Source organism: Anomalospiza imberbis, chromosome Z, assembly GCF_031753505.1.
Source record: "Anomalospiza imberbis isolate Cuckoo-Finch-1a 21T00152 chromosome Z, ASM3175350v1, whole genome shotgun sequence".
Taxonomy (NCBI): Eukaryota; Metazoa; Chordata; class Aves; order Passeriformes; family Viduidae; genus Anomalospiza; species Anomalospiza imberbis.
This window is the reverse complement of record NC_089721.1, coordinates 2,857,978-2,875,000: the sequence shown is the minus strand read 5'-3', so window position 1 is coordinate 2,875,000 and position 17,023 is coordinate 2,857,978. Positions and strand designations below refer to the sequence as shown.

At 44.4% G+C, this 17,023-nt stretch overlaps 1 protein-coding gene across 5 annotated transcripts in view; it reads left to right on the top strand.

Annotated features, from left to right (window-relative positions):
• SETBP1 (SET binding protein 1) overlaps positions 1-17,023 on the top strand; it is a 265,947-nt gene that overhangs the window by 2,248 nt on the left and 246,676 nt on the right. For all 5 annotated transcript variants that reach the window (XM_068175943.1, XM_068175942.1, XM_068175941.1 and 2 more), the window contains exon 2: positions 15,426-16,086. In XM_068175943.1, the coding sequence (XP_068032044.1) occupies positions 15,595-16,086 (492 nt within the window). In that variant the 5' untranslated portion in view covers positions 15,426-15,594. The remainder of the gene's footprint in view (positions 1-15,425; positions 16,087-17,023) is intronic.

The following is a 17,023-nucleotide window of genomic DNA, read 5'->3' as shown; positions in this document are numbered from 1 at the left end:
GAAGCGGAGTTCAGCTATGGGCAGGCTGAACACCGCCGGTATCATCGGGCTGCGGGGTGGTTTGGGGAAGAGGGGTAACACGCAGCCCGCAGCCTCGGGCGGCTATTGTCAACCCCAGCCCTGGCGCAAGGCTCCTGCCCGGCGCCGGGCACTCGCACTCGCACTCACACTCACACCCCTTCCTCGCCGGGTTTCCCCGGAGGGCAAGGGGAATTGGGGTCCCCCGCACCCCTCATTGAATCCCCGGGTGTGAACGTGTGTCAGTGTGAGTGAGTGTGAGTGTCAGCGTGAGCGTGTCCGTGTGTTTGCATCCCAACATCCCACCGCCCCACCGGGCACGGCGCTCCCCGCTCTGCCCCTGCCTGCTGTATTTATGTCTCCAAAAGGCAGTTGAGAGAAGGATTTCCGATTCGTTTCCGCTTCAAATAAACGGCCCCGATAATCCCGGGCCTGACGCCTGATGCTCAAAAGGCACTTGGCCGCCGGGAGCCTAACCCGGGAAGGCGGGGGGAGACAGGGCACACCCGACTCGGACACCCCCAGTGGGCAGGTTCCCCTGGCCTCGGGAGGGGTGACGAGAGGGGCTTGGTGCGTGGGGGATGCGCACGGGGGATGCGAAGGGAGATGCGAGGGGAATACCCACCCATTCCGGTACCGTGGGGTGGCGGTGTCCCCGCGGCTGCCGTGAGCCGGGCTAACCCAGCCGGGCTCTGGGAGGAGTGGGAGGATGAAGGGAGGAGGGGAGGGGAGGCTGGCAGGCTGTTCCCCCGGTGTACAGAGGTGTTTCATTAGCCACCGGCCCGCGGTGGCCCCGCTCTGGGGTGGGGGGGACCCTCCGTGTGTCCTTCGGTATCCGTCTGTCACACGGCAAAAGATGCAAAGGAGTGGGGAGAGGAGAGGGCAGAACTGGTCAGTGCTCCGCTGTCAGGGAGAGCATCTGAGCCTCGTGGTGTGGATGGAAGGAGGAAAGGGCTGCTGGCAAATCCAGTTCTGTGTGGAATATTATGGGCCCAAATGGGAACGATTACTGGTTTGAAAGCCCCTGCATGCAGGATTGACTTGGTGCAGGCTACAGAAATGGTATTATCAGGTGCCTAGAGACAGGTAGTGACAGCATGAACCTGAGGAAACAAGTGGACCCTATATTGTGGACAGCAAAAAAAAAAAAAAAAAAAAAATATATATATATATATATATATATATTCTTATCAGGGAATAATAGAATCATAGAATGTTTTGGTTGGGAGGGATGTTAAAGTTCATCTCATTCCAGCCACATTTTCCCTCAAGGCAGAGACACCTTCCCCTAGACCAAACTGCTCCAAGCCCCAGCCAGCCTGGCTTTGAACATTTCCAGGGACTGGACACATTCATGGGAAAACGTGCAAGTGTCTGCTTTATGCACATCTTTCTGCTCTTCCTCAGCCTTTGCTGAGATTATACCCATCATCAGAAGCTCCTTCCTCTCAAAGGAGAAACCTTTTTTTCATCTCCATTTGTTTTTTAGCTGAAAGGAGAAAAAAAAAGCATCCACACAATGGACTTGTACTTTAATCTGTGCTCTTAGCTCAGAAGGGTTATGTAAAAATAGGGAAAAAAAAAACAAAAGCAGAAACATTCAGTGAATGGAGACTTCTCTTCCATCTCTTATTGGCTTCAACTTTTTTTTTTTTTTAAACTTCTCAGACTCAAAGTTTTAATTGAAACCAGAAGTCTATTGAGAAGTAACTGAGCCAAGAAAACCTCTGTTTTCTCTGCAGCTAGGGATGGGGAATAAATAATTTTTAGCTGATGTTATTTCAAGTCGTTTGAGCTTTTTGATTCCTGCCAAAAAGCCCAGCATAGATTATTAACACATTATCATTTTAGGAGGACGCACTTTTTGAAATGCTATAAAATGGTGTGTTAGGTTTGTGCAGAGCCATAAACTATGCTGGTTGTTGGCAAACAAAAGAAACAGTGGCCATGATTTATTATTAATAATGATCATAACTGAGCTATTTAGCTTGATTTGATATATACTGGTTTCTTTACTGAGGTTGCTCTGTATTGTTTTCAATAATATTGTACTTTGATTAAGTTGGGAACTGTTCTTGTTTGACAACTGCTATTGCTGTGTGCTTAATTAACTCAAGGAATTAAATGCTCAAAAAGGTGCAACCATAAATTTTTGGCTTCAGATGCTGCTTAATCTCCTCTTCTGCTCTTTTTTGACCCATCCTTTGAGCTCCTTTTCCCTACCACATATATCTCTTAGGTGCAAGTGCCAATTTACCAACAGGACTCTTGTTTTCCATTATCAGATTTGCCTAATCCCAGTTTCAGTGACTTTTTTTCCCTCTCAGTAGGGCTCAATTTCTCACACATAATCTTTCCCTTCTGTTTTCTCTCCCCTTTGGACAACACCCTCCAGAACTGAAAAACTCTTGCCTTGTGCCCTGAGACTTGCAATTACACAGCAATTTTGACTCTTGACCTAACTAGTAGCAAGGAAGGCTATTGTCTAATGAACCACGTAAAAACAGTTCTGGGATCCAACAGATTGCTGTGATGGAAATGAAAGATGTCCCAGTGAACCGATGACTGATTTGTTTAACCATATGCCTAGGTGGTTTTCCTTGCTCCCCATTAACTACCCATCTCTGGAGTATCTGTGGTCTGTGGGTCTGCGACGACGTTGAAAGGCAGAATTAATAACTGCCCAAATGCATTCCATGAAGCATGGAGGGATAGATTTTAAGCTGTGTTCAGAAAATGCAGCACCATTTTTGCCTACCATAGCATGCAGGCAGGCAGGGTTTTAGATTTGTAAGTGCAGTGTTCAAGTATGCTTCTGGTGATGAGATGAGGGCAGCAAATCTGAGTGTAAAAATCATAGAATCACAGAGTGATTTACGTTGGAAGGGACTTTAAACATCATCTCATTCCACCTCCTGCCAAGGGCAGGGACACTTTCCACTTCCCCAGGTTGCTCCAAGCCCTGTTCAATCTGGCCTTGAATCCCGCAGGGATGGGGCAGCCACAGCTGCTCTGGGAAACCTGTACCAGGGCCTCACCACCCTCACAGGGAGGAATATTTTTCTAATATAGGTGACCTATAAAATAGTAAGCAGACAGAGGAAACCCGTGGTAAGGTCTAGCCTTCCCCGTTGCTGGGAGTCCAGGAAAACTTAGGGCAGCATCAATCCAAAGTTTAGAGCCAGTCCAAAGCGAGGAAGGTGAGACTCTGTGGGAGAACCTTAGCAGAGAAGGTTCCCAGTGTTGCTGCAGGGCTTGTGGTTTCTACTGGGACTGGTTTTGCTGCTATTGTTGGTTCTGTTCTCATTACTTTCTCTCTTTCCAGCTTGATAGAAGCTCCCTTTCCCATTATTCTTGCAGAGGAAATAAAATGACTTACACTTTTAGGAAATTGTCACCTTGATTAAAGATGGACTTCAAAATCCCTCAACTCAGTGTTTGAGCCTGGGAAGACTGTCAGATCTGAAAGCGATTTGCAAACATTCGATATTGGGACTCATTTTCCTTCGGATATAGACATTAAATCAGTTTGCAAGTGCATGTAGTTAGCAATACCTGGAGACTGTTTCTTTCTTCTCCTGATGAGAAGTCTTCACCTGATGTTCCTTCAAAAGTTCATTGCAATTTTGGATCTGTTTAGAGGTCTGCTAGATGCTGGGACCAAGCACAGCTCTGCAACAGGCATGTGGATTCTGAATTTGCATTTGATTGGTTGTAGAGAGTACAAAGTTAAGGGAATAAACAGCTGGGGGAATAAAGGAAGACAAAATAATTTCTTAAATTGAATAAAAGCAGTCAGAAAATGTTTCAGAACTGAGGAAATGAGTGAAGGAAGTAGCTAATTTATATTTATCAGCTCTTGAGAGAGAGCAGAGTTAGGAGCTATTTTGCCCTTTTGGAGCTGAATTTACTTTGGAGGACAAATTGTCCAAATGCAATGATGAGCTTTTCTGCAAGCTTTGGGATGACTGGGTATGAAAATAAACCTTCTGACATTATTTCATTTAGGGTTTTGTTGTCTTTTATGTCTCTTCAAAAGACCAAGTAGAAACTTTGACGAAGAGCAGGTGACCAAAGAGGAAGGTGGCCAGGGAAATACTCTGGGAATACAGACCCTCGTGCTTCTCACACATCCCCAGGTCAGGTTTACTCTTGCTCATAAGTAGGCACTCTGGTGGGGCTTGTGTACTTGTCCATCCAGCACAGGGGTTTTCCAGGGAATACAGGAGTTGTGCAGGTGGTGAGGATGAGCCTGAGTTACCTTTCCTGTGTAGGGTTGCTGAGTCTGATGTGCGCTTTTGAAAGCAAGCACAGTGTGTGGAAAAGCCATGCAAGAGGAGGCCAATTTCCACACCAACATGAGGTCATAAGGCGGTGACAAGGTTCTGACCTGCCCTGGTGAGCACCATAGTGCCAGGTGGCCTAAGGCTTGGCTCTGCAATATATTGGAAGGAGCTGGGATTGTGGCTAAATACTGTCATGGGGTCACTTATTCATCTTCTCAATGCCTCTGAAAGAGTCAATTTCTGATTCCCTAATGGTTGCTGTGCAGTCCTGGGCAGACAAGGGCTCTGTGAGGATGGCACCAAGGAGAGCAAAGTTTCCTCTACTGTAGTATGGTATAACTTGTAACAGTGCTTGGGAAATCTTTTCAGAAGAATGTGTGGTAGGCAAGCACGGAATAACCCAGGACTCACTCAAATACCTCAAAATTAGAGATGGGTTAAAGATCGGAAGCCTGAGGTTTTAAGTTGCTTTGAAATTTTTGTTAGCTTTAACCTTTAAAACTGAGATACATATGTATACAATGAATCATTCTCTTTCTGTCCTGGCATTTTAGCAGATGGAGAAGCCAGATTTAAGATGGAAGGGAGAAAATGATGATACTCAAACCAGAGGTCAAGCTGCAAGGTGTTACAGGCATGTCTTCCCTCTATATGAATCCACACATCCTGAACGTCCTACTGATGTGATTTCTAAGACTTGGACACTGGCCTAACTTCCCTCTGTGTTTCCAGACCCAGCATATTCTGGAGTGATGCTGTGATCCATGTCTACCTCTCCTCAAGACTTGCGAAATACTTGGCTTTGGAGAATGTGGTGGGGTTTCCACTGAAACTCCTCTCAAATCCTATTAGTTTCCTTGACAAGGAAACCCTTCCTGTAGTTTTTCTTTCTTCCTTTCTTTCTTTTTTTTTTCTTCTTTTTTTTTTTTTTTTTTTTTTTTCTCTCTAAAGCCTTCCTATGGAGCTCTATAGCGGGGATTCAATAGAATTCTATACTGGGAATAGTTCTCTGCTGAATCCCTTAGTTCTTTTTTCAGAAGGGATCAGAGACACAAAGCTTAACTGGGGGAGTTCAGTAAGTGTTCAAACAGGACTGTACACATTTGTGCCTGCTGTAGCAGGCATCTGGGCAAAGTGTTACTATACTTGTCCATTGTTCCTAAGGTTGCAAATCAGTTTAAAATATTAACCCATACATTCACATCCTTGTAATTTCCATAAATCTTCAACTAATGGGCTGAAAAATGGCATGCTTTCTCTCAGTTTCATGAAAATTTTCTTCCTGAAAAGTTGAGTAAGCCTCTCCAGCTATCAGTTTTGTTTTCAATCAATTCAGAAAAAGTGAGACTGGAAAAAGGAAACACTTTCCCTTTTTAAATTATTCTAACTGCATGCTTTTAAAGAGCACAGCAGTCTCTGTCTTATGGATGTAGGGTTTCTTGATGGCCTCTGTTATCTTGTGGTGTTTGAGTGAGACAAAAACTGGAGGCCATGTTTTCTGATGACATGACAGGCTGGAGTGTAGACATCCTGAAGTCAATGGTATTTTTGTAGTTGTTGGCTTAAAGAGCAGGGACACTGGCCCAACAAATCCTGTTGGATAGGAGTCATAAACAGCTTTTTTTCATAGGTGTTGGTTACATTAGATTAAGTTCTGTGTCATAGGAGGTACTCACAGGAGCATGAGTCCTGCTCCTCCACATCTATCACCAACATTGAAGAGACATCTGCTTTTAAAACATGCTGTCTTCTAGGTGTGTGGCTTTCAGGACAGAACATTTTCTTCACCCTTAGCTCAGCAAACAGACCTCCCAAGGCCCTTAAGGAAAACCTTTGAAAAAAAAAGTAGTGTGAGTAAAAAACAAAATAATAATAGGCTGCAGCATGGTTCTAGGTAGGAAATGAGAATTTATTCAAACCCACAGCCATCTCCAGATGGGAAGCAGCAGCACAGACACCTCAGTTCAGGGTTCTCTTGGCCCATCACAGCCAACAGACCAAACTTTGGTTGGGAGCTAATTGAAGAATTTAGATTAAGAGACAGCAATCCATGGATCATTGATGAAGTGAGGTGGTACCCAGGACTGACCTGACATTGGATTCCTCTCCAACTGCTGATCCCATCCCAACCTTTAACATCCTCATGGAGTCAGTGGTGTTAGTAGCATTACAAGTGATAGAATGAGAGGAAATAGTCTCAAGTTGCTCCAGGAGAGACTTATATTAGACAACAGGAATAAATTGTTTCCTGGAGGGTTGGTCAGCCATTGGAACAGGCTGCCCTGGGAAGTGTTAAAATCACCACGCATGAAATCTTCAAAAAAATGTGTGGATGTGGCACTTGGGGACATAGTGCTGGGGGAACGGTTGGAGTCCATGATCTTAGAGGGCTTTTCCAAACTTAATGATTCTATGAGTCTGTAGAAGTAATAGTCCAAAGTGCTGGTCCTGCTTCAATAGGGATTTGAGTGGTGAATATGGGGCTCCTGACCCTCTGTGCTGCCTTGGAGGGAGCTCAATGTGTGCAAAAAGCACAGTAAAGTAATTGAGCTGGAGACACCTTTCAGGCCTGCGGATACTCAGCAGGCTTTTATCTCTTTCTGACTCAACTTCACACAGCACTTCTGTAACCACTTCCTCTTAACCCTCATTAGAGGCAAAGGTGCTCCTTCTCTTTGACCACAGCAGCTGTCAGCTTTCTGGCCTTTATTCCTGGCCTCAGGTCTGCCCATCAGCATGCTCCCAACTAACATTTTTGTGCCTCTTGATATCACTGTCCCAGCACTGTGGGTTGGTCTTTGTCCCATGTGCATCCAGCTGCATCCACTTGTGTCCTGTGCTGCTTTTGCCTCCTGATTTCTTGTTCTTGCTCTTGTTCTTCTTCCTTCTCTTCTTCTTCTTTTTCTTCTTCTTCATCAGTGTCCTCTTCATCATCTTCTTCGTCTTTGTCTTCTTCATCTTTGTCTTCTTCTATTTATGAGGCTTTAAGGGAAATTCTTATACTTCTGGCCCTGACACTCTCCCCAGAAAACTGTTGTACTCTGTAGGACAAAGCACTCCCAGTGCTTTCCTTTTAAATACCCTAAATTATCGCTATTCTTCTTGTATGCCTTTTAGACACCCCATTTTCTCACAGTCCCCTCTTGATGTTGGGGATGCTTGGTGTATAATACAGCACTAAGCAAGACACCACTGCTTACTCAGCATGGAAACACACAGTGCAGTGCCTTGGATGGACAAAATCCAACCTTTCTTACTCCCAGCATCGTTTGAAGCATGTAGAATGGAATAGCATGGGATGTGTTGTTTGTACAGACTCCAGACTGGGCACGGGATAGATCCTGGACTGAAGCCTTTTAGGTCCTCCTTGTGCCATCACTTATGGCTCTGAGGAATGGACGCTGAGCCAAGACATGGTGCATTCCCTTTCAGATGTGTTGTTTGATTTTATTTATTTCTTTGTTTTTCCCAAAGGAAGAGGTAGCTGGTCTATTTGGCACATGTGCAAGCAAAAATGAAATAATGGAGGAGGGAAAAAAAAAGGTGAAAGAAGTTCTGTGGCAGCAGCAGTAAATAAAAACAAAACTCTCATTAATGATTCATATAGAGACATAATTTCCCACACATTTCGTGGTGCAGAGGGAAATGTTTGATCAGAGGGAGAAGAAGAGATTGCCTGCCATGCCGGTGTTAGAAGGAGGCTACTGTGTATGATGGCAGCTCTCCAAGAGCAGAGTCAGTCTAGGAAGGTTTGGTAACACAGATGATGGAATTGTACAGGGGTTTGCTTTCTGTGGCTGATCTCTGTGCCAATAACCTTTCCCTAAATACCCATAAAACTTTCCATTTGTAGCCTGGAGTAGCTGCTGCTACCTCCAGGATGGTGTGCTTGGCAAGAGCTGGCTGGAACATAGTAAGTATTTAAGTCCCCTTCTGTGCACATTGACACTTCCTCCCAAAGAGTTTTATGGCTGTTGTTAATGGAACAAGTTTTATCCTTGCAGTGGCACACACTCTGCTGCATCCAGCAGAGTACTCAAGGTGGTTTCTTGGGTCATCCCAGGAGTCACCTCTGACTGTACATCACGCTGAGAGTGATGATGGTTGGTCTAGGAGCTGACAACCTGGTGTTGACCTGACTTAGGCAAATCTACCAGCTTGACTTTTTGTGTTGTAATGAGCTGAGGCACAGCTGGCATCTCCTTCTGCTTTTCAGTGTCCTGGAGGCCTGATGTTCACAAGGATAATGGGCAAAAACCACATGCCAGCTCTAGATGTCATTAGGATCAAACACTACCCTTGATTTCCTAGAGAAGTTGTAAATGCCTGGAAGTGTTCCAGGCCAGTTTGGACGTGGGGTTGGAGCAACCTGTCTAGTGGAAAGTGTTCCTTTCTGTGGCAGGGGGTTGGAAAAAGATGGTTGTTAAAGTCCCTTCCAACACAAATGAAAATTTTGTTGCCTACCTTGGAGGGAACAAATGGGAGGAGTTTGACCATTTCAGAGACCAGAAGCCTCTGTGAGAAGGTGTTCTCAGGTCTGATGACTGCACTCCCTTTCCCAAAACTTTGATACAGCTTTAGGTTATGAGTGAATAGATTTACAAAACCTTGGAAGAGTTCTCAGGCAGGAGCTTGTAAAAGTCCTTGGGCAGCATGATGGGCACCTCTCCTGCTCCTGCAGATGGGTGCTTTGCTACACGAGCCACAGCTGTACCTTGGGCAGTATTGTTTTTATTGTCCTTGTGATTTATGGTTGTGTCAGTTGTTTAATCATTCAGTTGGCCCTCCTGCAAGCCCTATATGATAGTTAGTTACTTACATAGAAAGGTGACTATCTGATCTAATTATAAACTCTCAAACCTAATTATGGGGTCAGATATGATTCCATAATCTACTCTAAATGTGTCTATGTTGAGAAGACAGATACGTGTGTGTGTGTAATGTGCGCACTTACATGCCTCTGTAATTACAGATGTGCTTGGATTTTCATTTATTTCTGCCTCTTTGTCTTGGGCAGGATGCTTGCAGCTTCATCTGGCTGTGACAGATATGTGGTTTACCACGTCTTTTTCCCTCCAGTGTGACTTTTTCTGGCTCCCTTTGCCAAACTTGGGCACACTGAGGCACAGCAATCAGTCAGTGCTGCTCAGGAGGTGCAAAGGGATGGTAGCTCTTGGATTCAGCACAATCTGATGGAAACAAGTGAAGATTATATTTCTGGCAACTGCCATTAACTCTTGCTCCTTGTTTCCATGTGGATAACCCACATCTGGGGCAGCTTGCATCCTGTCCTTTTGTAGAAAGTCCTCACATAATCCACACAAAATCAGAGGCAGAGTTAGAAGGATTTGAACAAAAGCAGAGTTGGAGGCAGAGGGAAGAGCAATCTTCATGTGAAGAGTAATCACATTTCTTCTTCTAATTCACCTTGTTAATGAATTACATACCTCAGTTAGATGGACACAAGGCAGGTGACAGGGAGAGGGTGTTTCCTATGTGATCCATAATATGGACAGAAAATAACTGCCACAGTCATTATTTGAGCTCCCTGCCAAAGCTGGGTTGTTCTTTCAGAGAATCATGCCCTCAGGAAGTATGAGAGGCTGTGGTCCAAAGCTGCCATAAATCTAGCTCCAGGGCTCTGAGCCATGGATTAAATACCGTACTGGTACATGATACTGATCCAGTATAAACTCATACTGGTTCAAATTTACTAAAGAAAAAAAAAATTGCAGTGATTTAATTTTATCCCAAAAGACTTTGTATTGTATCATGTCACTTGTCTGCACCATGCTAGCTTTATGGCTTACAAGTTTTCCCATCCTCTGGAACTGCCTTTAAGTCATCACAAAGAAAATTTTAAGCCTCATATTGTGTGCTTGCCCAGTCCACAGAAGTGTGATCAGATGCCTTCTCCTGATCAGCATCAAAGTCATGATGCTGGCTATCTGGCAGTGCATGGACAGAGACCACAACCAAGCATGAAATTCCAATTTATTTTTGCAAAACAATAATGAAGGAATAGGCTGGGGCATTTTTCTACTCCAGTATGGGTTAACTGGGTTCAGTGCAGCTTGTCACATGCCGGGATGTTGGGTTTTTAAGACCCATGACAAATTCTGAAGTATCACAGACACTGCTCATAAAAGCAGATTTCTCACCAAAACTGCCCTTGGTGTAACATGGTTTGTCCACTGGCTTCTGGCCCAGAGGCAACTGCATTTCTACAGTGCCATACATGACCATGGAAGCAACCTGGGAATCTTTGGAGTGAAAGGTGCAATCTCATCATTAAACACTGCTGCATAGTCTCCAGTGCAGTGATGAATGGTTTTAGAGGATGGAATGTAAAGAGGGTTCCAGGATTCTGGATATTTTGCAGAGATTAGGGGTTTAATGCAATGTCCCACGGAAAAATGGAAGATCCAAAGGCAAACTGATAGACACAGAGTTTGAAAAGTTGTGACCTCCACTTTGCATCTCCTATGAGCCTCAGACCTGTGCTTTAGTTTCCCCTTGCTTGAACCTGTTTCTGGGAGGATTTGTTTTTCTTTTTCACTGATTCATTTTGGACTCTATGAATGAAATTTAAGTAATCTCAGTAGTTACAGTGGTATTAGTGTAGAAGGGATTTGGACAGCATTTCCTAATATTGCTCCCAACTCCCTGCTGGTGTTCCTAGTGCTTGAGCACTTCAGAGGAACTGCAGAAACACTGGGCAGCTGAGCCTGCCTTGCTTGCATGTGTCAAAACAGTGTTTGCTTGCTCCTATTTTGGTTGCTGTCACACTTCGAATAAAAGAATCATAGAATCATTAAGGCTGGAAGAGACCTCCAAGATCACTGAGTCCAAGCTTAAGGCAAAAGCTGTGCCAAGTATTATGTCCACTTTCATTTCACAGAGAATCCCAAGCAGGTGGATTTCTCCTCCCTCCTATTGGCTCTCACCTCTGTTTTTGTCCTCGGCAAATTTTCACTTTAATCACTTTATACCTGAGGCATCTGAATACTCACAAGTACCAGGCTGCCTGAGGCAGAAGAAGGGAGCATATTCAGAACCCCTAATAGGAGACATCCAGTATGACCCAAATGGGGGTCTTGTACTTGAAGGCCTTTGCCTCCAGAAAAGTGTTTAAGGTGCCCAGAGGAGCTGATAAGAAGCATGAGCACTGGTAACAAGGCTGAGCAAGCAGGCATTTGATTATTTCTCAGTACTTATCAGAGGAAGTGTGAATCTCTCCCTAATTAAGAGCTAATGCCAACTTCTGTGAAATTTATTGTCATTCACCTGTGAATTATCCTCCTCAAATTTAACTTGACTGCAGGAAGCCTGCTAGCAGTAACACTTTCCTCAGTGAGCTTAATTTGGATGGTAAAATGCCTCTGTAGCTGCTTATTGAATGGGACTTGATGCTGGTGAGCATTGGAGGCCTGGAACAGCAGCTTGGGTCAGCACTTAGAAGTTTAGATATACTTCATGTCCTGGGTATTTAAAACAGAAATAGAACTCTTCCAGCAAGAAGACAAGGAGGAATGACTTTAAACCAACAGACAGTTAGCTTAAATTGGATGTTGGGAAGAAATTCTTCCCTGTAAGGGTGGTGAAGCCCTGGCAGGTGGCTGCCCTATCCCTGGAAGTGTTCAAGGCCAGGTTGAACAAGGCTTGGAGCAACCTCGGATAGTGGAAGGTGTCCCTGCCCATGGCAGAGGGGTGGAACTAGATGAGCATTAGAGTCCCTTCCAACATAAACCATCCTATGATTCTGCTCACAGGCACTCTGGAGAGGGGAGGTTTCTGGTAGAGGTTACACATTCAAAGGCCTGAAGTGAGGTTTCTAATTAGTCAAAGCACAGGTAGCCTGCCCAAACTAGAAAGACAAGTATGATGTCCCTGCACCCAAGTCATTTAACTATTAACCCTGAAGGAGAGTAAGGAGATATCTAGAACAATGACCCAGTTAATTCTGGGTGCAGCACTTGAGTGCAGGGTTATTTGTTGCTACCTGTGGGTCTGGTGATATCATCTGCAGACTCTTGGCAGAACAGGAGGCCGATATTTTTAAGTTGGGTTTTAAGGTGGATTTGGCATGAATTCATCTGACACGGGTGTAAATGCTATGAGTTTATTTACCTGATGCTTGTTTATGCTGAGCTGGAGGCACACAGCCAAGCAGGGATGAGTACTTGGACATTATGACCCAGTGTTTGGGTCCCACAACCAGATTTTGGAGCAGAAACCTGGCTTTTTATTCACCCTCCATAAAACATTACCCAATGGCTCAAAACCTGAATGATTCTTCCTGTCCTGGAGCCATGAGCTGCATTTAAGCTCCCGTTCAGTTGAGGGTCCCAAGAGGGTTGATTCATAAAGGCAATGGCAGTTGTCCCTTCCTTGCACCCTCGGTGGCTGCGGGCTCATCCTGCTGAGCTTCTCCAGAGCCTGCTCTTTGCAGCCAGCAGCGAGAGAGGTTAAAAGCCCGTGGGCGGAGGCCGGCACAGAGTGCCCATTGTACATGCGTGCATACCAGAGCGGTAACTCCCTGGAATGCTGCACCGCCGAGCTTTTACCACCTTGTGTTTGTGTTGCAGCCCAGGAGAGTGTGTACATTGTGTCCCTCTCCACGTAGATTAACAATGTAAAACGGCAGATAAATAAGACCTTTTTTTTTTTTTTTTTTTTTTTTTTCTTTTTCTTGATTGGGCCAGTTGGAAGAGGAAGGTGTCTCTGACTCCCATCGCTTCCACAAGCACAAGGAGAGGCAAAGTGTAATGTCGGTCAATTAGGTGGAGCAGCTCCTTGCAACTGGGTGGCTTTCATGTACTAATTGTGTTAGTAATTAGCAACTACCACATGTTTTGTGTTCAAACTGTATGGCATTTTGTAAGGGCATTAACTAACCCACTCTGCAATGGGTTTGAAGGATGTAAGTGTGATCCTTGTTTCCCAGAGGTGAACTGGAGACTCGCTGACCACAGGGTGAGTCAGGGCAGACATGCATGAGACCTTAGATCTGTTGGTTCCTCAAGATCATCTCAAGTAAGACCAGTGACACCAGCTCTGGGAAATGAGTCTCTCCACTATTGCCAGGAGATGTGCAACTCAAGTAAAGACCAGTGACACCAGCTCTGGGAAATGAGTCTCTCCACTATTGCCAGGAGATGTGCAACTCAAATAAAGACCAGTGACACCAGCTCTGGGAAATGAGTCTCTCCACTTTTGCCAGGAGATGTGCATCTCAAGTATAAGTGTTTTGTGGTGTATTTCTATCTCCTGTGAGCTACAGAAACCATCCCTAAGGCCAGATGGCAACTCCAACAAGTCCTTTTTCACTTTTTTTTTTTTTTTTTTTTTTTTTTTTTTTTTTTTTTTTCTTTCTGCTTGGGTTGTCAGCTTGTGCTATTTATGGGAACTTTATTTGAATTTGTGTCTGTTGAGACCTGGCTGGAGGTCCTTGAGTGATTTCATGGAGCTGTAGGACACTTAGAACTTTCCACTAGTAGCCATACATGCCCAAGTCAGAAAAGTGACACACAGCCACACTCCAGTGCAAATGTGGATCTATAACTAATAAAAGGCATTTGTTATTACTTCTTGTTGAATTTCAAGCCCCTGCAAGGTACCTTTAAAAGGTAAAAAGAAACCAGTGGTACAAGGACATGTGTTTCTTCTAGGTGAGCTGTGCTTTACAGCAGTGTACACTGGCACTGTTCTGATTTGGTGATAGGTAGCAAGATAATTTTTTTTTTTTTTCTCTGTGGCATATTGCTGCCAAGAATGACCCGGGAAATCCCTGACTGTGCTCAGATCTTGAAGGCAGTTGGTCAAGTGTAGCTGAACTAATCTAGCAGGGAGCTACTCCTGAAAGAGCCAGTCTGCACTCCCAGCACCTACTCCAGGCAGTGCATTCCTGGTTCCTTCTCCATTTGCCAGAAGTGTTACTCGTTGTTTCTTCTAAAGTAGTAGAAAATACATTTAGTTCTCTTTACTAATTTTGTAGACTTACACCTTTTTTGTGGATTCTTCTGCTAATTTTGTGGCTGAAATTGGCTTGCTATGAGGAATGTGTGTTTGGGGTGGCAATAGGGGAGTTTTAGGGAGGGTGTGTGAAAGCACCTCAATACCTTTTAAAACACCCCGTAATTATTTATTTTAACAAGATGTCCTTGGGTGATGCAACTTTTGCCTCAACTCAAAATTCACAGCTTCTCCCTTTAACTGAGGTTTTGTAACATTCCAAGCAGGAATTTTTCCATCTCAAAGGGTTCCACCTCTATGTTTTAAAGAAAGATAAAATTTCCAAGGTTGAGAGCAGAGTCTGTGCACCATCCAGCCCAAGGCTTTTCCATAGAACAGTGGAATGAGGGCATGAGGAACTCTGGAATACCTTGAGTTTAGCTTTCCTCCATGCACTTCAATGCTTGGGACTCTGACATGCCCTGAAAGAAGCCCAGGTGGATCCTCCTCCAATTCCAATATCCCACAGAGCATCTTGGGCTGCAGCTGGAATTAGAATAATTCATTCTAATGAATTATTCATCCAAAGCAGGATTACCCTCAGAATAGCTGGCAGCCAAGGGCATGTCTCTCTCACACCTGGGAAGTGAGGAAACAGAGAGTTTGAAACTCTGCTGCTGATTAAGAGGGCAGCACCATGTTTTCTATGCTCTGATCACCGGGTTATTGTTTAACCCAAGGCAAGTATCTGAGTTTACTTTTTTCCCCCACTGGAAACCCTGTGACAGTGAGCACATCAAGGTAATGAGAAGGTTCATGGGTGTGGAGAGCTGGCTGACCCCTCATTTACTGCATAAGTCTAGTTGAAGATGTTTGCATTTAGACAACAGTTGGGGTGTTTGTTTTTTCTTTGTTTATTTGTTTTTAATGTATATCTATTGTCATCAATTTAACAATAGCCATGGCAATTGTTCATTGCTTTGTGATGTCAGATCCAGCCCTCAGAAATGATGGTGAGCCTTGGTTCCCGTTTTGCTCCAAGGAAAGCCCTTGAGATGCTGCAGGTGCCTGACTGTGCCCTGTGCCCTTTTTCAAACATCTCCACATTCATTTGATATAAGTGTGCATGTGCTAACTTCCTCTTTCTTTTCTCCTTTCTTTTGACAGTGGCACATTTGGTCTCTTCTGAGCATCTTCCAGCCTCTGGGTGACCGGGACATTGAATTTGGTAGACAGTTGCCATTCGCTCCCTGGGATCATATCTGCCCTTGCTTCCCTCATCCCCTTCCATACTCCCCTTCCCTCCAACCAAACTCCAGGGCGTTGTGATATTGCCATGGAGCCCAGAGAGACTTTGAGCAGCTCCCGGCAAAGGGGAGGTGAGGCAGACTTTCTGCCGGCTGCCGTCACCTCCACGAAGCCTTCGCCTGTCTCGGGCTGTGCAGGGGAGACAATGCTGTCTTCGTCAGGCGCGGGGAAAGGGATCCCGGTGAGCAGCGAGAGGCTGGAGCCTGAGGAAGAGGATGAGCTGGGTTCCGGAAGAGACGTGGATTCCACTTCCAATGCGGACAGCGAGAAATGGGTGGCAGGAGATGGCCTGGAGGAGCAGGAGTTTTCCATCAAGGAGGCTAACTTCACGGAGGGGAGTTTAAAACTAAAGATCCAGACCACCAAGAGAGCGAAGAAGCCCCCAAAGAACTTGGAGAACTATATTTGCCCTCCCGAGATCAAAATCACCATCAAGCAGTCTGGGGAGCAGAAACTTTCCAGAACTGGGAAAAATAGCAAAACAGCTAAAGAGGAGGACAGATCACACTCCAAAAAGAAGGTAGGTCCCATTTAAAAATATTTCCAGTTTCTCCCAGAAGCAGAGGGAGAGGGAAGGAATGAATCTTCTCAAACAATCTGTGTCCAAGGCATAGCCTTTGCAAGATTTCGCCTTGGAGCAGCACAGGGCAAGTATCATCCTGCACTGCCACGTATGCATCAGGAATGATCTTGAATTATCCTTCAGATGAACCAATTCAGAAGAGATCAAAAGTTCAACCAGGCTTCTTCTATTTTTGTATGTAATTGAGTTTTGAGATTAATGATTACATGAGTGAGAAATGAAGCAGCCCACTTGTAAACTGCTTTGTGCCTGAGCACTAATGCTCAAGCCTTTTGGCAGTTAAAGCATTCAAATGCATTTTTAAAATAGAGGTATGTGCATGGTGAACAATTGAATTCATTCCTGTATTCTGGGTGATGGGCTCCATTATTCTTGATTACAGCATTGTGTGAGTAGCACTATAGTTATGCTACAGAAAATACTTCCATTTTAAGTCTCATTTTCTTCCAGATGCATATCATTTTCTTGAAATATCCTTCTGCAGAGAAATTCTTGGTACTTTAAGTCTGGGTAAAAATGGAATTTTTTAAAATTTTTTTCACTTATTCAAGGATGAGAAAAGAAAGAAAATCCTTTCTTCATTATGAGCTGTTTTCAGCTTTTTTCACTTTTTGATTTGCTGTTGGCTTGATTTTTCTGTAGTGTCACCTACACTTAGTACATAGACCAAATTTAGTTTGAGTGTATTAAACAGCACTGCTGGGGACACAAATGTTTGGATTAGTGGTATTTTCTGTCCTAAGCATTAGCCAAGTATGTTTGGTCAGGTCATAGTAAAAATACTTGACCTCTGCCTCCTTAGTATGACATAGATTTCATGATGAGTTCAGATAGAACCCAGATTTGACAGAAGATGCATGAGTGTCTCCAAGAC